Source organism: Branchiostoma floridae, chromosome 14 (genome assembly GCF_000003815.2).
Source record: "Branchiostoma floridae strain S238N-H82 chromosome 14, Bfl_VNyyK, whole genome shotgun sequence".
Lineage (NCBI taxonomy): Eukaryota > Metazoa > Chordata > Leptocardii > Amphioxiformes > Branchiostomatidae > Branchiostoma > Branchiostoma floridae.
This window is the reverse complement of record NC_049992.1, coordinates 10,599,057-10,619,026: the sequence shown is the minus strand read 5'-3', so window position 1 is coordinate 10,619,026 and position 19,970 is coordinate 10,599,057. Positions and strand designations below refer to the sequence as shown.

General features: G+C 39.4%; 3 protein-coding genes across 3 annotated transcripts; 1 reads left to right on the top strand and 2 right to left on the bottom strand.

Moving 5' to 3' along the window:
* Positions 1-262: 262 nt before the first annotated feature.
* LOC118430414 (exosome component 10-like) lies at positions 263-11,791 on the bottom strand. Its single transcript, XM_035841273.1, has 16 exons — positions 11,608-11,791; positions 10,908-11,047; positions 10,364-10,487; positions 10,012-10,116; positions 9,087-9,252; positions 8,670-8,848; positions 6,912-7,022; positions 6,316-6,459; positions 4,715-4,905; positions 4,174-4,330; positions 3,365-3,445; positions 2,637-2,704; positions 2,052-2,214; positions 1,252-1,381; positions 593-729; positions 263-403 (listed from the first exon to the last, which is right to left on the bottom strand). The coding sequence occupies exons 1-16, from the start codon at positions 11,680-11,682 to the stop codon at positions 278-280; spliced, it is 2,097 nt and encodes a 698-aa protein (XP_035697166.1). The 5' UTR covers positions 11,683-11,791; the 3' UTR covers positions 263-277.
* Positions 11,792-12,445: 654 nt separating this feature from the next.
* LOC118431057 (NADH dehydrogenase [ubiquinone] iron-sulfur protein 6, mitochondrial-like) lies at positions 12,446-14,236 on the bottom strand. The gene is made up of 4 exons (XM_035842136.1): positions 14,038-14,236; positions 13,797-13,850; positions 13,486-13,608; positions 12,446-12,844 (listed from the first exon to the last, which is right to left on the bottom strand). The coding sequence occupies exons 1-4, from the start codon at positions 14,197-14,199 to the stop codon at positions 12,785-12,787; spliced, it is 399 nt and encodes a 132-aa protein (XP_035698029.1). The 5' UTR covers positions 14,200-14,236; the 3' UTR covers positions 12,446-12,784.
* A 209-nt stretch (positions 14,237-14,445) lies between these two features.
* Positions 14,446-19,563, top strand: LOC118430023 (thiosulfate sulfurtransferase/rhodanese-like domain-containing protein 2). Its single transcript, XM_035840724.1, has 8 exons — positions 14,446-14,654; positions 15,136-15,603; positions 16,292-16,414; positions 16,777-16,885; positions 17,380-17,492; positions 18,078-18,236; positions 18,568-18,706; positions 18,931-19,563. Exons 1-8 carry the CDS (start codon positions 14,571-14,573, stop codon positions 19,149-19,151), a joined length of 1,416 nt encoding a protein of 471 aa, XP_035696617.1. The 5' UTR covers positions 14,446-14,570; the 3' UTR covers positions 19,152-19,563.
* The last annotated feature ends 407 nt before the right edge of the window (positions 19,564-19,970 follow it).

Here is a 19,970-nt window from a genome sequence, read left to right as displayed (position 1 = left end):
CTGTCTCAGGCTCCTTATTCTGGCCTGGAGAAGACTTGGTCTGTTTGCTTGTGGCTGTGTTTACCCTTGACTTGACCTTGGTTGTTGGCTTGAACTCATGGAACCCTGGCTGCACTAGTTTGAAGGGTACTTTCTGTGTGAAAGTAAAAACAATTTCACTGTAGTAAACATTATCATGACATATATAGTGAGTCATGTTGTATTGAAAAGAACTGCAGTATTTATAACATATGCATTTGATGGAGATTTTACTAGTAATACTACATACACAATACATTCATACACAATGTATGCAAAGAATACTGGTAAATACCTTTTCAAAAGGACTTGTAAAAGAAGCCATTATTCTTGCAACCTTTTCCTGATTTGCTGAAAGTTTTCCCTTACAACTGGTAGTCCCTTTCTGAAAAAAAATGCATGTTTCAATGTCACTATATAGAGTTTAAAGACACTTGTAAAACATTCTTGAACATGTCAGCACAGTCCCTTTCCTCCCGGGGATGCTCTGTTTGCTTGAACATGTTTATTAAAAAAATACAGACATAAAGCAAAACGTTGGCCTTCAATAAAATAAAATTATGTTTCTTCATACCTGTGCATTTGCTACTGTATCAAACAATGTGATATCAGGATGTGCCTTGATACAGGATAGAGGATGTTGCAATATGTCCCTTTCCTTTCCTCCCTCCTCACCAAACATGGATGGATTCTTCTTAACTGCAGCTGGTGCTAAATATGACAGAGGAAAACAGAGATGCTGGTGTGATATGATGAAAGGCAGCTATACCAGCTACTCGCATATAGAGATAACAGTTAACACTGTTGCACATAAAAGCTTAACATCCAAACATCAGTAATGTAACCTACAACTGGAGGTACATATACTTGTATGCCCAAACAATGTCCTTTGAATTTATCTTTGTCAACATAATTCAGAAAATTGACTTCGTAACAATTTGGAGCTAGTAACATATACCTCCTGTCTGTCATGCGGGACAGAGCCGCCTGGAGGAACTTTATTGTGTCACAGGAAGGATGACCTGAACTGAACTGAACATATACCCCAACAAAACAGTCTAAAAAGGAAGCAAAGAAGGAAGATCATGTCACTCACTCACTATCCATTGTTTGATTAAGTGAGATAAAAAATTACTAATGGTATGTACGAAGAGGGTTACATAGCCTCTTACCCAGTAGGTATTGTACCATCCAAGTTAGACTAGAACGTAAATATTGTCATTGGTGCCATACCTGTGGGTGGTGTATCCTGGCTGTCAGGATGTGATGTAAGTTTGGACAGATCATGAGGACAGTACAGGTCAGTCATCCTGTCATCATGGACCTTCCTGTCTGGTCTTCTCACTACAGAAGTGCTCTCTGTCTAGGAAAGACAGAAGTAAACATACTCCACAACTGCAGCAATTCATACTTGAGCATACAAATGTTGCCCTCTTAACTTACTTCCTACAGAATTCCTGCAGAGAGATTGTAAACAGTACTACATGTATAATGAAGTTTATAGATTTAGATATAATCTATCTTTGGTTTTGCAGCTAGGCTGGCAATCTGCATTCTTCATCAAGACTAAAACTAGTTACAACGAAAGTTAAGACTGGAGAATATTTCAAAAGTTAAAACCTTTTTTTTAACCCTGAACCTAATTTGTGAGATCAAAGGGAGAATCTATTAAAAAACTTTTATCCAAATTACTTTGTAGGTTTTTTAATTCAACATTTTGTAATTCTTTCTTTTTTAGCAAATGTTATCAGGGCTCAAAATTCATTTTTGGGATTAGGTGCACTGGTGCACCCAGCCTAAAAAATTGGGTGCACCAAAATTTTTTGGGTGCACCACTTAAATTTAAGTAATCACTATGATGCATAATAGTGTACTTCGATATCTTTACATACGTAAAACCTACGAAAATATTTGGGTGCACCCTGTGCACCCACAGAAAGTAATTGTGTGCACAGCTCCAATTTTGGGTGTGCTTGGGTGCACATTTCGAGCCCTGGTTATAGATATTATTAATGTTATATTATTTGGACTACCTTGACTAGTGGCACATCCCTGGCCTGTACCAGGAGTCTGTGGACGTCCTCGATGTGTTGCCTCACCAGTGGGGGGACAGGGTTACAGCAGGCAAACACACCCTGTATCTGCTTGGGTAACGTCTCTGCTAACACTAACAACATGTGGTTGGGTAAAACATACCTACAGAGACAGATTAGACAAAGGTTAGGGACTAAAGAGTCAAAATTATAGACAATATGTACAGATTTTTTTATACTGTAGAAGATTTCAAATCCACAAGAACAAGGACAGGAGATGGCATGCAAGACTAAAGATTGAAAAACAGACAACTGTTGATATTCATATTTCAATCTCTTCTGCTTGAGAATTTCTTTTTAGCAGCGTTAGTAAATCAAGAAGAGTATTTTTTTTTAAAATTCACAAAGCATGAAATAGGCATATTTTTGTATTTAGGTGTCAAACATAAACTCTCTGTAACCTACTTGTGCCCAGCGCCATTGCAAAATTATGTATCTCAGACACAGACACGTACTGCAAAATTAGGACATGTGGCCTAGAAACCAAATAATAGTTTTGAACATGCAGTCACTTTAAGCACTTACCCTGTGCTTTCATCCTCTTGTCTGGCTATGGTGTCTCTCCACCGATACACAAGTCTCACTGCATGGAGCTTTATAGACAAAAACATGTTGAAATTCTCATTATCAGTACACACGTTAGGGTATTTGCATTACAAGTCTCCTTTTAACCTTCTCCCTACTACCAAATCTCATGCTAATTTAGGGTACTAAAGGTTAACATGTGAGATGTATAGAAAAATTCAATACAACACGGTGCATTCCGTATCGAGGTAACAGCCTGGCAGCAGTCGGCCTGGAGGGAGATCCGACCTGTGGAGAGCTGGAACCAAGGGTGATACGGAATGCACTGTGTTGTATTTCATCTATGTCATACCCATGTTGGAAAACTACTCATAAAATGGATAAAACACAACACATTGTTTCAATCTGCACAAACAACTTTATTCTTTAAGAACATCATTTGGAAAAAACTTCAAACAAAAGAACTTCGTCCGATTGCACCTTTGTTTTCATAAACAGCAACAGCTGGCATGCAGTGCGATCTATTTGACCGATGGAAGCCTGTGTGATACAACTAATACAAGAAGCCTGTGTGATACGGAAAATTATCACCCAGTCTGGAAAACCTGTATTGAACATTATCACAGCCTAGGTATGACATAAAGAAACTTATCTAAATAAGCACAACCTATGCAAAGCTTGTATGGTTTATATTTTACACAGTCTTCTGAAACTAAAAGAACCCTTACCTGTTGTGAGTTGAAGGTTTTCTTGTGTTTGTTAAGCAGGTTCAGGTAGGAATCCTCAGTGTATAGCAACTTCTGGTACCGCTGTAATAATTCAACAAAAATAATGAGAATAACCACAAAGATAAATGAAACAAGCTGATAACGAACATAGGAACTCACACAACCACATTTTCCAAGAAAAAAATACTGCAATGGTCTAGTCTTTGGTTTAGGGTTTTTCTTGTATATCAAAGAAAAATCCACTTTTACATAATGATTGAGAAGTGGCAAAGTCTACGCTCACATGCTATACCATTTACAGAATGGCCAAAAAAATCAGTGTTATTGATTAGGCTGTATAACACCATAAAATAATAGTGATTGACAACTTTGAAATAATGAGATCCTAAGTTCCAAAGCTCAGTTCAATAGTAGAAACTCTAAGGAAACACTGGAGAAACACACCCTGCAGAGGAGGAGATACTCCCTGTGTGTATCTTGCCTTTTTTCCCTAGTCAGAGGGTTCCTTATGTTTGCTTTGGAGGATATATATCTGAAAGCTTTCCTAGTGGCCAATTAGAAACTGTGATTCCAATGTGTTTCTCATGAAATTCATGGTAATCAATCACTCCTAGGAGGAGAGTATAGCAGACAACAGGCTGTCAGGTCCTTGTGTTTCTGTGGGTGGAGCAATTGGTCATGGATATTAGCTATGCTTTCCACTGGGTTTCACATGTGTATCCTTCAGTCGTCATTGGAATCACAATAGAAAAGTGTTCCAGTATGTGTCTACTGTATGACTGAACTATGCGAGAGACAGATGTACCTACCTGTAGACACACTTGTCTGCTTCTCTCCAGCGTGTTGTGTAAGAGGTTAGCCTCATTGTTCCCCCTGTCCAACAGTTCTGATCTCATACAGTCATAGATGTGCAGGAGATAGTGGGTGTCCTCACGGGCGTACTGGGTCATCTCACTGGGGAGGGGTCTATTTGGGAAGAACAATAGACGTGTGAGCTAGAGACATTATTCCTAAAGCACATGGCCTACTTCATAGGCAATGCTGTTAACTTTCCTTATAAATATTGTTTTCAGGTTGTCATAAAATGCTTGTAGATGAGAATCTATTGAATAAACATTTGAATATATTGAAATCTGTTACAAAACTCAAGAGTTCATATAAATTATTTCTAAACAGATCAAATGTAGCAAACAGCATGATTTTTCTGTATGTTGTAAAAAGATACATTGGGAAAATCTCTGCCAAGCTAACACATACACAAACATGTATATGTACATGTACATACTTCTTCATTTCAAGACTTACATTCGTATGATCTGCAGTTCAAAAATAGGTTGCTAGGAGGCATACCTGATCCTCCAGTCTGCGAGCTGGTACTTCTTGTCGGGTTCCACATCACAGTACGTCTTTAGGAGATATGCCAGCGAGTGTCTGGGCAGGCCGAGGACGTGGGACGCCTGGCCCGTGTCGAACATGTTCACCACGTACACGCCAAAGTCTCGCTGTAACCACTGGATATCCATGTCTGCTCCATGGAACACCTGAGGAACCAACAAACCAAACATAATCAAACTACATGATCAACAAATTAAACAGTCCCAGCATAAAAGAGCTATTAGATCCTGGTCTCCTGGATGGACTGTCTTAGGAGGGATATAAAAATGTGCTGTCTAACTAGGGTAAGTCTGCTGGACAGAGCCACATGGAAGCGTGGTGTGAAGACTAGCCAAGTGCTTCCTACCCGTGTCAGGGACCCCAGCAGTAGTATAATCAAATACTGGATACTAGTACTACTACTAGATGAGCAGGAAACCTTATGGACATACAAAAAGTGCTGTTCACTGTACATTCCACATTAGCATCTTGTTTATCTTGTTTGACCCTATTATGAACACTGGAGCTTTTGAATCTCTTGACAAGCATATTCTAACAACAACATATTCTAGCTTTCATGTTTAACATGCATTGGCATAATACCGGTCATAAGCCTTATACCGGTCGATTAAAAATAGTGGAACTTAGAGAGATCTACACATGCAACAATAGTTATTTCTGAGGTATGCACACTTCAGACATCTAGGTGTCCAATACATAATTTACAAAGCATCGATAACAATGCATTCGAGACAACAAGGCCAAAAGTTTTCAGGTCATTTTCGGGGCAGGCGAGCTCGTCGTGGGACAAACACACTGTCACGTTCATCGCCAGATTTGTAGATAATAATCACATGTGCTCACGGCACAAGACGAGCATGATTCAACAGCAATCTTGAATTTCTTTTGGTGACCTACAACTCGTGTAAAAGTGTGAGGAACCGTTGCATTATCGCCCGGATCTACGGCTGAATGGGTCAAATTGAACGTACGCCGCCATTTTCCCGCCATTTTTAATGCTACGGCCAGCAGTAAAGTTTTACGTCATAGCGGTTGTGACGGACCAAAATTAAATGAAAATTCTTGTCAGTATACGCCCATTTTCTCATGACTTTTTGCATGCTCATGCAGATTTTTGTTTTGTGCAACTACTAACAGGAAAGAAAGGAACAACAGAGGATGTATAAAGGTACATAGCGGTAGTTAATTGTGCCGTGTTTCGTTCGGCCGGTATAGTGCACCCCCTTCCAACCACGCGCCCGTTCTCCGTGCAATTCCGCGGTGTGTTCCAATTACGATATTATGTTTTTAGCAGGACCAGAGAGACAAAATAATTTACACAGAAGAAGTGGCAAAGGTAAGCTGTAACAGCAGCATGTAACTGGAGAAAATGATGTGTTGATTATTTGCCAAATTAGCATTGCTTGAGAAATTGCAGTAAACCGACCGGTATTATGCCAATGGATGTTACACAGAAAAGATAAAGGAAATTTGAATGTACAGTACATTTTTCTCATTTATTATTTCAACATGAACACAACTATGAGATAAAGACTCTGAAGAGCATGACCTCTGACCTTGACAACCTTGGGATCTGTGAAGGTGTCGTTGAGGACGTGCAGGTCAGCGCGCAGTGCCAGGGTGTCCACGATGTAGTCATGGTCGCGGGTGGACACCTGCATCAGACAGGTGAAACCCTGGAACGACCTGTAGGAGTGGTGCTACAGGGGGGGCAGGAACGTACCAGGTTGGAAGGTTTTAATGGTCCATTGGCTCTGCTACAGAGGCATCCCCAAAAACCAGTCACTTTGAATATTTATACATTTAGATTTTAAATCTTTCACAAAATTTCAGAGTCAAATAGTCAAATTTAATACTTTTAAGTAACCACTTATGACAGAAAGGTTAATCAGCAACTTAGTAATTAGTAAAATACAGGTAGTAACGTTGGTAAAGTGTCCTATAAGAGTGGTGCTACCTGGGGAACACATACCAGGTTGGAAGGTCCCAATCGGCTCTGAAGAAGCGTCACCAAAAACTAGTAACCTTAACTTTATAGATGTTTCAAATTTTTTTACAACTAACAAAACTATTCCTTGTAATACGTGTACATTGTAGTAACATTGGTCAAGTCATTGAAACACATAATACTGAAAACAAATAAACAAGTTACCTCTAAGTCCACAGCAAACTCAGAACACATGGTTAACTTGTCATTCATGTCCATCAATTCTTCAAGTGTGGTGACCAGAGTCAGGGGTGTGGCATCAATGGGCTTAGAAGGCTGGGGAAAAAATAAGGCATCAAACAACAATCATGTTTTCTTAGTCTTACAAAGTCATGTATATGACATTGTACTTCTTTCAGTAATGCTTTGCCATCGTTCCTTAAGGGGCCCAGAGCGATTTTTTTTGTCTTTTCATATTCAATTTTCAAGTAATTTTTACACGCAATAAGGACACTAGAGTGCATTCCAAGACACCATGAGGGTTTTTAGGCGATATTTATAATTAGTCTGAATTATTTTGAATAAAAGAATATCTGAGCCACAATAATTAAATTATTTTCAAAATATTGAAAATACTCTTTATTTGAATTTCTTTGAATATTTTACAAACATTTTCAAAGTAACTGTACAAAAATATCATTATTTAGAATAATTGTAAAACCTGTCTGTGATTATTTCACATTTACAAATATTTACAAAAAATGGTAAACCTGGCCAAATGGTAAAATTAGTTTATTGCCCCCATAAAAGTAAGCCCTATTGTTGCATCTGTATATTTTTAGATTTCACTGCTGGGCACTGGTGGATCCTTTGTGGTGGGCCATTGTTGCATGGCACCCAACCATAATTTGCAAGGATGTGTGAATTGCTATCTTCCCAGCCCACCGAACCATTTACAAAAAATGGTAGAAAATGGTAGAAAATGGTAAATAATGGTAGAATGCTGTTATCATTATTTAGAAACCATTAGAAGTATCCAATTCCACACCATGAATATTTCCAAAGTTTTACAGGACCAGGGAAATATTTATAAAGTTGAAACAGTGTTAAAAATATTTCTGAGGTATCAAATGTCCTAGACATATAATTACAAAACTTCAAAATCAATTCTAAACAATGGCAACAAACATCCGCATGGTGTCTTGGAATGGACTCTATCTTATTGCACATCGACCTTCATTGAGTAACTAAAGATGAGAGGTCATTGGATGGTGAGAACTCATTGAAAATCTGAACGCTGCACGCGCCATTATTATCTAAAATTTTCGGAACGCACGCGAACATGGCCAATGAGTCCCGAAGGCTTCCGGAGATATCGTCATTTGATCAAATCAGGTTTCGATTTGCGAACGGGCAAATCAGATTCGGTGACCTCATGCATTCAAAAATCACTGAAAGTTACCGACAGGAAAACTTAGTGGCTCGATTCTGTGCTGATTTATTGAGGGATGTACTAAATCAAAGGGGTCTGCTTGCAGCACGTTTGTGTGTCCTTTTAAACGCTGAAAGTGCGAGTATGGTGAAGTAAATGTCAATATCGTACCGACTGTCTCATCCAGAATATTTCCAATTTCATTGTTCTAAAAATCGCTCTGGGCTCCTTTAAAACAAGTGACACTTTACAACTAGAAGCAACAAGAAATGAGAAAATAAGAAGACCATATTCATACCAAAACTAATGTAACACTACTTTACCTTTATATGTGGGGTCTGTGGTATCTACATGTATATCTGCTGTTTTTAAAAACAGGGTATTTGGGGATATCAAGTTGACGGACGGTGGTTTCAAATTGTAATATTTTCAAAATATAGCATGTTCGAAACCACCATTTGTCGGCTTCATTTCAAGTCCTTCGACTTTATATCCCTAGATATGCTGTCTGTGTTACCCTGTGAATAAAAGTGAAGTAGCATTTCCCTCACCTGTGGCTGTTTTTTCAGTAACTGCTGAGGTGTGGGCTGGAAGTGCTCTAACTCGTACTGGTAGGGGTGTGCGGTCAGGTCTGCAGGCTGGCCCTGATGGACCTCCCTCTGTCTGTGGATGAAGTCAGCCAGAGCTGCAGGGACATCCAGATCCTCCGGGTGGCGCTTCTGCTGGTCATCTGGAACAGATGGAATAGGGTCATAACATTGTAAAAATACTCCTTCATTGGAGCCACTCACTTGCAGTCATGTAAAGTCCTTGATTGGAGAAAAAGATACTTAACTTAAACAATTCCAGAAAGACTTCATGGAAAGGATTTCAATATCAGTGTTAACAGTAACATAATGTAAAATGCCTGGAAAAAGTCTTGCTGCAATTTTCATCTTAACTTCTCCCATAGTACTACCCCGACTCACATTTTGGGAGCGGGCGGTGAGCGTTGGGTTTGTGGCGTATGATGGGGATGAACGGCGTGTTGCTGTTGTCAATTTTGTCCTTAAACTTGAGCTGCGGACGCTCGATGTTCCTGGCGTGCAGAAGTCGCCACGTCACGCTCTTTTCACTGCCACTCTTGGACCTGGACTGAAGGTGGGAGAGGGAAGACCAGAATTATCTTCTATGTTTAACAAATTGAATTGTTAATCTTTTATGTTTTACATGACTGTATGCATGCCATTGTTGGGTTCAGGAATCTTTTTAATTGTTAGTCATTGAGAAAAATGGTTTAATTGTTTGAAAACTGACAACAAACAAAATGCATTTCCTGTAGGGCTGGGTATCGGTACAGTGTACCGGTACAAAACCGGTTTTTCTTATTGGACCGGTCCAGAAAAACTGGACCTGAAAAAATTAGCTGGACCGGATGTTGGACCGATTAGAAAATTAACAGATTATTTCATCTGGCATTCACACGTTTTGGCGCTTGCAGGTGGAAGAAAATAACAAGAGTGAAGTAGAGTAGAGTTTATAGTAATTTCTACCAACTTTTACAGTCAATCGTACAGGTGCAGCTAGCATTGCAGGATTTTAAAACGCCAGTGTAAATCTAATACTCCACCAAACCGATTTCTTTGCAGTGAAATGGACCATTGGTATGAGTCATACTGAATCAGGTCCAGGTTCAGGTCCGGACCTGGACCTGATCCTTTGGACCTGAACCGGACCTGGACCTGAATTTTCTGTACCGATACCCACTCCTAATTTCCTGGATAGATACACAAATGAAAAGAAACGTGTACCATTTTACAAGTTCAAACTAAAGTTTTTTTCTTCTACATCTAACTTTGATGAATTTGACAAACACAAACCAAATACAAATTTCAGAAAACATATAGAACTTACTTTCTTGTTCCATGATGACACCAGAGTCCCTGTCTGTGGTGTGCCAGTAGGCAGGACCGGCTCCTTTTGTTTGACTACTCCTGATGCCTGGTCCAGGAGACTCCCCTGTGGAGGAACACAACTCAGCTTCAAACTCTCTAATCTGGTACTGAAAGGTACTGACTAGCCTGCATTAGGTCTTCTTTGGGGATCCGGGGATCATAAAATTCGACAAAACAATCAAGAAATTGGCCAGGGAAGTCAGTCCATGCTAAGGTTAGCATTCGCCCTCTGGAGGCCGGCAAAACAAACATATACCGCATCTGCTGTATTTTTACTTATAAGGAAAATACAAGGCAAGAGCTCCACTTACAACTCTCTCCAGAATGATATCGTTTGCCTCCACCACCGTGTCCAATCGGTCGTCCAGCTCAACGGATTTCTTCCCACGCAGGACTTCGCCTTCCACCCCCTCGTGGCGTAACAGTGCGTTCATACTGGAATGTGGAATATTTGAACAGTTATACAATAAACCGTTAATACCCGAGACTTCGTTTTGAAGTATTAAAAGTTAGCCTGAAGATTGGACTTGTTATTGGTCTTATTATTGGACTTATTTTTCTTGAGCTGTTTTCTTGGGTAGAAAAAGTTCATGATGAAAGATGTTCTTAGAGTTTGTAAGATTTTCTCAATGTACTTATGACAGGCAGCTACTAGATGGAATGTCCTATCTTACTATGCTTTATTGTTACTAGTTATGATTTAATAAAACTCTTGATTTTTATCCAGATCTTTCCCAAACTTTAACATCTGAGGCCTTTATACATGTATTACAATACCAGAGGTGCCACGGCTATATGATAACCAACATTGAACTAAGATGACATTGACTATTTTTGGTTATACTCAAGGCTCACTTGTTGACAATCCTGTGTGCCTGTGTGGCTGCAAACTCCCTAAAGCCAGCAAAGCTGGAGTAATAATCAAAGTCATCCCCGGGGCTGGGCAGGGCCGTCCGCGAGGACTTGGTCGCACGGAGCACGCTGCTCAGGGAACGCTGAGGAAGGAAGACAACGGGAGAAATTAATTATTCATGCTGAGTAAAAAAAAAATTGTTTCATATGGTATACGGCGGGATAAACACAACAACCTGAAATTTGGTAAACTAGCCTGTTATTTTGGAATATCCACATTTCAACAATACACAAAGGGCAGTTGTAATAAATTCAAATTATTAGATCAACAAGGCCAATGAGATCTAAATTTATTACTTGAGATGGAGCTTTAAAAAAATTGATGAAATAATCACTAGGTAAGCGTGTATAACACATGAAAGTTGGGGGATCAGTTTATGAGGGTAAAAGTAGTGAGGATATTGACACAACAGCAGTGCATGGACACTACTTGGACAGGTAGTACGATTACGACAGAAATCCGTAGGATCTGATATCCGCTTGGAGATAATTTCAGCATATATTATTTTTTGTGTGATGGGGAGGGGGGCAGGAGATGGGAGGGCGATGCCTCTAAGCACCCTTTTTCGACCCATGTTGAGATCAGAGACGTAGAAAAGAGTTAGGCTATGTTCATACACCTTAGCTACAAGTAGATTGTTACCTGGACGAAGCTATTTACGTCCCCAACTGGAGTCGTCGGCACGTGTTCAGCTTCGTCTGAAACTTCGTCTGCCATCTTGGACTTTGTAGAAATCGAAGCTCTACATTCGCAGCATGCCGATTCGTATCGGCAAAGAAACAACACGGTTCAACAGCGCCCCACAACGGTGAAAAATATTACTGCAGCCCCAAAACGTATCAATTACCTGCAGTAATAACGTTGTCTGCTAGGGGTCCTCACTGTTACGTAAAGGTTACAATACCGTTACATGCACATGTATAGTCTAACTTAAGTTTGAGACACAATGGTGGCGCTGTCATTTCTTAGTACACGATTTACCGCCTTTTGCAACGTATCTTATGTGGTGACAAAATTGCCTGTCCCATTTTGTACAACATGATGCTACATATGACCAGACTCTTCCTTCCTATTAACACAATTTACAAGGATAGCCATACTTTCCCTTCCTAGTTTCATGACTCATTCATGTACAGTCTCTCAATTCTCACAGTGCATTTAGCCTTGCATTCCCATAGACAGCCAACTCGTCTGGTCTGGCAAAATATTCCCATCTGAGTAAATTTCTACCATTTTTTTTTCAGTCTACAGAGAGGCCTGGTGGAGACTATAGAATGTTGTGAATTACCCCTATAACATCAAGCACATTGCCTCAAAATCATTATAGCTTTGTTTGGTAAATGTAAATGACAGTTCTCTGACACTGATGAGCCTCTCTTGCCTCGTCTGTTGCTTCCTTCATATTAGTATTATTGCCTACTGGAGTATCAGTTGGGCATATCTCATGAGTGTACGAAAAATTACAGTAAACTCAGACAGAAACAGCATACATTTGTAATTTTATTCAACAAAACATGTGTACAATAAAATAACATATAGGTTTACGAGCTAAACTGACTGAATTTAATGTTTCTCATGTCCAACAGGGGTGTTTGGATGTGGACTTTTCACAGCAAATCATACAGTTATCAATCCACGGGTACATGTTGACAGAATAGCTCAGAGAAACATCAGGCTACATACAACTTGTTGTCATTTTTCCCAAAGTTTAGCTGTACATATGTTTTTTTTTACTCCATACTGATATAGCTAGCATCTGATTGAGGAAAAACAGAAAACGGAGGACAGAGCAATGATATATATCTTATATGATTTAACATCAGTGCTTCTTCACAAAACGTAAGCCGCAGTACCCACAGGGGTGTGGTCCCTCCTGGTCCTGTAATTGTAAAGACAAAAAGTGTATGTTAGAGTCAAAAACTAGTTTCTTTACGAAATGACATGTCAACACATATCCTAAGTTTTAGTTTTAGGTATGAAATATTGAAGCAAAATGACTTACACACATTTTTTTTCTTTTGTACCAAAATAAAGCCAGACAAACTTTGTTTTGATTATTGATTCCAACTCTGATACAGAAATTTAAAGAAAAAACTTCTTTTTTACAAACATGCATTCACTTTAAAACTGACATTTTATACAGATGCATGCACATGAATTCTCATTTTGCAGTAGTTTTATACGTACCAAAGAGTCACATCTTGATATTATTTGCCAAGGACGCCAAGCTACCTCCTATTTAAAGTACATTCAACAGCTCCTAGGAGATTACAATGACCAGATCTCCGCGAAGCAAATCAGTCATCTAGCTGCCGACAGAAGGTCTTGGAAGAAACTTACAGTCGCCTGCGTCGCAGCCGACCGATGATGATGATTATTTGCACCTGCATATTACTGTTCATTTGAGCAAGATTTGAAGGTGTATCGCTTTTGGAGGTCAACCTTTTTGCACACACAGATGTCTTTACCAAAACCAATGAGATTTATAATACTCCATATAATCCTAAAGCCAGTCCTGACCAGGTTGATGTAGACTTTCGGATGTCCCAGGGCCCCTCCACCCCCATCACAGCAGGCAGTACTGCTGGCCACTTCAATGGGAGGCTCCTCTGCTACCAGGTCAATGGCGAAGTGGGGGTTCACCTGTGGTAATCCAAACAAAAGAAAACAATTTAGATAATGAAAAACAAAACAATTCATTAAAACATGCTGTTCTGATTATCGAATAAGGAAATTTTACAGTAGACACATTCAGTAAAACAAAACACTTAAGATTTTGAGACTTAAGAGTATATTAACGTCATCACTTCTTTAACAGCAGACTTTCTTACCTCCTTCTTTGCATCTATGAAACGGACTTTTCTGTAATCTTTCTCCTCGTACACCTGCAGGGTCAAATAAAAACACAAATAAGTTTTATATGTCTGACAAAATAGTGACTTGAATTATTGATTGGTTTTACAAATCGTAAATACATTGTAGCCACAAAAGAGTTGTTGCTTCGTCGGATATCGCGGATGAAATTTTTACACTCCGAAGGTCATCAACTAAATGTCATTATGCCCGCCTTACCTGTCCTGTATGGGTAACTTTTTCCGTCGCTCCAGACGCCAGACCTCTGCTGCATCCTCTCGGGGTAGAAACAGTTTCCCTGGCGGCACAAGACGGGCGCAGAAGGCCCATCCGTGCTCCGGACGACAGGCGAACCGCTCCCCTCAGCACTAACGACGCCATTTTGGGTGGCAAGGGTCAACGGAATGGTTCACTTGTACCAAAGGGGACTTTGATGAAATCAATATACTTCGTGCGAATCAAAAAGGGACATTTAGGAGAGAAAAACATAGTACAATATTATAGATACTTGTATTATATGCTCTATTGTATAAAATAAAAACATAATCATTCTTTTAAAGATATCTTTAATTTTACAGACAGGAAAGCACAATACTTTACCCCCCAGCAATAGTGGACATTACCCAACTGGCCAAGCATTCACACCGGAAGTCCACCGTCGATCAGCTGCCTAACAGTACTGTATCTTTAATAGAAGCTTCCTCCATCTTACAGACCTTACTAACGGTCACCTGTCCACATCTCCCGGCTGCATGGCGCCTGTTACTGAGGCTAAGCAAAGTCCAACCCCGCGCAGTCGAAAGGCCCGTGTTTTGTGCCAACTTGCCAAGAAACAGGTTTGTAATTCTTTATATATTTGTATATTTTACAATTTTTAGTTTACAAACTGAGAATGATTGAAGTTCATTTATCTGTCATTTTACTCAAATACAGCTTTATATTACATTACTTCTCTACCTACAAGTTAAACAAAAATATGAGGAACAATATTACTTCGTAAGAATATGGCCTATGGGTTGCTTTCTTCTTTCAAATATTGAAATATTGACATCGTGACTCAATAATGAGTGAGTGAGTCATGATAATTTCAGCTTATTGATAAGTAATATCTGCTGTTTTAGACCTATTAATGAATGTAGGAAAAGTAGTAAAAATGGCACAAAAAGACTTCTTCAAACTCTTAAAAATAGCACATGATACTGTAAAACAAGGTCTTCAACTGACAGTAATGAGGTATCGAATGATTTTTACAATTATCGTACTACAAGGTGCATTTTGATGAGTAAAACTTCCCTTTTCTCTTTCTCCACAATGCAGGCTTTCAGTCAACTAGTTAAATCATGTGAACTTCACCCTGATGACAGTCAACAGCTCACATGTACATCTCTAATGAAGTGGAACTGTTGTGGGGAGACGTTTGACAACACAGCGGACATCTGCCAGCATGTTTCCCGTTACCATGGTGACAAAGTGGAGGAGGAAGCTGCCAAAGTCATCTCATCTCAAATTAGTGATGTAAAAAAAGCCAAGAAGCCAAGGACTCCTGATGTACTATCAATAGAATCAACAGACTCAAAGAAAGAGAATTCTACAAAAGTTAATAAGACACAAGAGCCAGGAGAAGTTGCTTGGATGCCAGATGTTTCAAACATGGATTTAGGAGACCCTAATGATGAGAGGAATGGTCTAGTGACTCTGTTTTATAAGTACTGTCAGGTGGAGAGGCCAGAGGAGTTAGAAGTCTGGCAGAGAGACTTGTGTACGAGGCTAAAACTCACTGGAAAGGTATTCCTGATGATAGTCTGACTAAATCCCACTCCTAGTCCTACTTGACTAATATCTTAAGGGGCCAATAGCCTGTGCCAGCTAGGGATTGTGTAATACAGGCTAACATAACACCCATGATGCTATCGATTTACCTGAATTTCTGTTCATAAATGCATCACATCTTTCATTTGCTGTTTTAGAGTGTTGGTTACTTTTTAATTGCTAAAAAATGTCTTCTTCTTTCATACTGCCAAGCCGCTATTTTCAGAGATTAACGGCAGATTGCGCATGACTTAGTTACAACGCATGTACAAGTGCCTGGTACAAATAGTCGGGAAAATAAAGGAAAAACCGCTAAGGAAAATGAAAACAAACTGATTTTGTGTGTGCAAAGGACAGGACAAGTGCAAGGACAAGTGAGTTAAGTGGGTTAATAGAACATATATTTACGATAAGTTACATATATACAAGACATGTGGGGGGCTCAATGCAGCAGGGTCCTGCCCAGCTCAGTTTTGAACTGGGAGAGAGACCCCACCTCCGCCGCACCAGGCTCAAGTTCATTTCAAGTTCAATTTTGGTTCAAGTCTTGTAAAAAAAATGGATGTAAACTTAGAACCAGAAGACCTTAAAAACATAGAAGTATTCTTCTCATAATAATTATTGATATATTTAATATATATTTCTGTTGATAACCCCTCTGTAGGTGCGTGTGTCTGCTGAAGGTATCAACGCTACCGTGGGAGGCTCCAGTCAGGCGGTGTACAGCTACATCCAGGCTGTCAGGGCTCATCCGCTCTTCTGTCACATGACTTCACAGGAGTTCAAGGTTAGGCCTACATACACATAAAAACTGCTATGACAAGAAGGTTACGCCCTGTACATCATTATACAGTCCAAACACTCTTATTAATGCCACTTGGTTCATGCAAAGAAAAAAGTTGCATAATAGTTTATGAACGACGTACATAACATTGCAACATCTTACATTATTAACTCAATACAGCTGTCTATTATTGGATTATTGGTAACTGTCAACAGTTTTATTTTTATGTATGACTTCTGTCCTTATCAGCATTAGCATTCTGCTGTCTGGTGCACCATATTGTACTGTATTCCTGCAATCTAAATTAAGTTCTATCATACAAAATATACCTCTAAATAGGTACATGTATTTTTATATCTTTGTAGTTGAGTCCAGGTAGTGCCACATCTTTCCCAGGTGGATTGAAGGTTGGAGTGTACCAAGAGCTGGTACCTATGGGGGTGGACTCTTCCTGTGTCAGCTTTAGAGAAGCAGGTATGAAGCAGTCTCTGTCATAAGACCCCTTTCCATACTATGGTGCATTTGGTAAAAATGAGGGTCAGGCAGTAAAACTATGTACATAAAAATGTAATAGAAATTACATCTAAAATTAATTTACCTCACCACTCCTTTTTGTGAAATCACAAGTTTGGAAAGAGGTTTATTCTAGACCAACATACTTACATTTCTGACTTTCAACAGATCATATATTGCTGGAAGCAAGTGCCCATCAACCATTTTTTCATGTAGCCATTAACTGATGATAGAAACAATGTGCACATAATTATACTATACTCAGTAGTAGGCATCCATACTATACTGTACATATAGATTAATATACAAACACCTGTTAGATCACTAAAGCAGTAATTTGAGTAAAGGAGCAAATGTCATCAAAACAGCATATGACTAGGCATGCATGCATGCATTCACTTTCACATTTGCCTGTTGTATGCTCAATTTCATTGTAACTTTTTTTTTAATTCAAGGAGTACATCTCAGTGTTGATGACTTCCATGGGATGTTGGAGCAACACTTGCAGAGAGATGACAGAGACAGCACTGTGTTTGTGGACTGTAGGAACTTTTACGAGAGTAGAATTGTAAGGGCCACATTTTGAATTTATTGTAGTTACCACTCTAACAATAGAGGAAGTAAACAAGATTGGCTAGAGTGAAATCAATCGGTCATATTTTATGACAATGAATATTGATATCTTTATCAGTTTTTATTCCACTTGATGCAAGATAGGAGCATATCTACCTAGGAAGCCAGGCATGCGTCATGGTGTCATCTGGACACACTTTTCTTAAAATAACAAGAAATTGGACGCACTTGTCACCCTTAAGCTGGGGAGCAGATCCTCTGATGAGCATGAAATTCTGATTGACCAGGGATGACACTAGGTCATTTTGGTTACAGATTTTTTTGTGACCTCTTTCACAGTATTTTTGCCCCTCTGAATACCTTAGAATGCACAATTTAAACTTAGAATTCCCAAAAACTCTGCTCCATTGAAGGGGTATACCCCCGGACCTCCCTACAAGAAATTTTGACCCCCTACAATAAAATCCTAGCTAAAACCTACTCCTTGGTCTTCCTAATAATCAGGCACTTTATTAGGCATGCTTTCTTTAATATATTGCACCAGCAAAATAGCTGAATACTAAGATTCCATATATTTCAGGGCCACTTCCTCGGTGCTGTTGCTCCAGACATTCGGAAGTTCAGCTACTGGCCAGAGTATGTAGATAAGAACACTCAGTTCTTCCAGGACAAAACTGTGGTCATGTTCTGTACCGGAGGGATCCGGTGTGAGAAGGGGTCTGCTTACCTCAAGTCAAAGGTAAAATGATCCAGAATCACGTATTTAAAAAAAGGGCTGTTGTCTGATTGTGACAAGCAAAATATGGAGGATAGAGATTGATTTACGTGTAGAGACAGTAGCCGCCAGAGCAGACTATCTGGGCCTTTTTGTGTGCGTGTGTGGGGAGAGGAATCATAATATTATTCTGTTGGCCATTTCTTTTTGCACTGTGTTGTTTGGGCTGCTGGTGGCCATATATATGGACAGGATTTAACTTGGTCCTCTTTCACTTAATTTTAGAATACTAAATTGAATAGGCCTTACTTGACTGAAACACAAGTAACCACCTGTTGCTCTAAACTTTTTGCAGGGAGTTTGTAAGGATGTACTTCAGCTTGAGGGAGGCATCCACAAGTACATGGAGAAGTACCCCAATGGATACTTCAGGGGGAAGCTCTTCGTCTTTGACGATCGCTATGCCATACCAGCCAACAGTGACATCGTTGGAGGTGAGTATTAAAAATCTTAGCAACTCTTTGCATTTAATTACATGTATTAAATTTGGAAGACAGCTCCAAGAACAAGGTCATGTTTTTTTCTTATTTTTTGTGCTGTCAGTTTTCATTGTGTGACCCTGCACGTAATATTTAGACCCTATTCTTTGGTTTTAATGTACGATGTAGTAAGTCATTGCATCCCTTGTTGACCATTTTACGTATCATTTTTGGCACAGAATGTTTCTACTGTAAAGAAGCATGGGACAAGTACCAGCCCTGCAGTAGTGCCCACTGCCACCAGCTGGTTCTGTCATGTGACCGGTGCACTGCAGCTGGTTATACCGCCTGCTGCAGGGAGTGTCAGCTGCAGGCAGCAAGGGACTCAGCACAGGGTGTCCGCTGTAGAGAGGAGTGTGCCTGCACAAAAGGACGACGCAGAATCCCAGTGGAAGTTTGACTCAAAATTCTGTAGATAATTGGAAATGGCTGCAAAATACCTTTTAGCCAAAAGTAAATACATCCAAGTACCACAGATGGCTTGGAAATCAGACAGACACTTGGAATAAGGGATTTTAAACAAAATTGTTCAGTAAATTTGTAATTCTTGTACTTGAATTGTAAATTTCCTATTGTAAAGAGCAATACACACCAAGACACATACTACCAGTACATTTTTTGTATAATGCAATTTGGTGACATGTATTTCTGTATCAATGCTAACTCTACTACTATTGATATATACTCTAGCTTGTATGAAATTTTCAAGCAATGTTTCAGAGTTAAGACACCTGTGGTTGTATTTTACAACCTGCAAAATATAAAAAAATGTATTACATGCAATGTATGGCAATACAACATATTCAAAAGTTTTCTTTGCATTGTCATAATGTGCATCATCCTTTCTGGTCTTTTACAAGTACAGTCAAACCTGTCTATAGCGGCCACTCAAGGGACTGGTCAAAATTGGCCACTATAGAGAGGTGGCCACTATAGAGAATATGCTAATTAATTTACCACAAGCAATAAGTTACACATGGTTTTAGTACCCACTGATCTTTATTCACATAATACAGTACTGTACATGTACTGCAATGATTTTACACTATATGTATTAAGAAAACAAAAGCTATAAAAAGTTTTAAATGTTCTACAGTTGATATTGTCTGAAGAGACCGGTATCGTCATATTTCTTTGATCTTTCGTCTTGTATCCTTTGATACTTCGCCGTCCGTGTGTTCCCTCCCGCGTTCACACGTCAGGTTCGCCATTATGCTAA

What these genes read in the sequence shown, in the direction of transcription:
- LOC118430414 (XM_035841273.1), bottom strand. Translation starts at nt 11,682, where the DNA reads ATGGCAGACGAAGTTTCAGACGAAGCTGAACACGTGCCGACGACTCCA. An exon ending in GCAGACAAGTGTGTCTACAG is followed by an intron (nt 3,446 to 4,173) that starts GTAGGTACATCT and finishes GAATTATTACAG; the next exon opens with CGGTACCAGAAGTTGCTATA. An exon ending in GGGATGTGCCACTAGTCAAG is followed by an intron (nt 1,382 to 2,051) that starts GTAGTCCAAATA and finishes TGTCTTTCCTAG; the next exon opens with ACAGAGAGCACTTCTGTAGT.
- LOC118431057 (XM_035842136.1), bottom strand. Translation starts at nt 14,199, where the DNA reads ATGGCGTCGTTAGTGCTGAGGGGAGCGGTTCGCCTGTCGTCCGGAGCA. An exon ending in AAGTTACCCATACAGGACAG is followed by an intron (nt 13,851 to 14,037) that starts GTAAGGCGGGCA and finishes TTGACCCTGCAG; the next exon opens with GTGTACGAGGAGAAAGATTA. An exon ending in CGAAAGTCTACATCAACCTG is followed by an intron (nt 12,845 to 13,485) that starts GTCAGGACTGGC and finishes TTACAATTACAG; the next exon opens with GACCAGGAGGGACCACACCC.
- LOC118430023 (XM_035840724.1), top strand. Translation starts at nt 14,571, where the DNA reads ATGGCGCCTGTTACTGAGGCTAAGCAAAGTCCAACCCCGCGCAGTCGA. An exon ending in TGACTTCACAGGAGTTCAAG is followed by an intron (nt 16,415 to 16,776) that starts GTTAGGCCTACA and finishes ATATCTTTGTAG; the next exon opens with TTGAGTCCAGGTAGTGCCAC. An exon ending in CAACAGTGACATCGTTGGAG is followed by an intron (nt 18,707 to 18,930) that starts GTGAGTATTAAA and finishes TTTTTGGCACAG; the next exon opens with AATGTTTCTACTGTAAAGAA.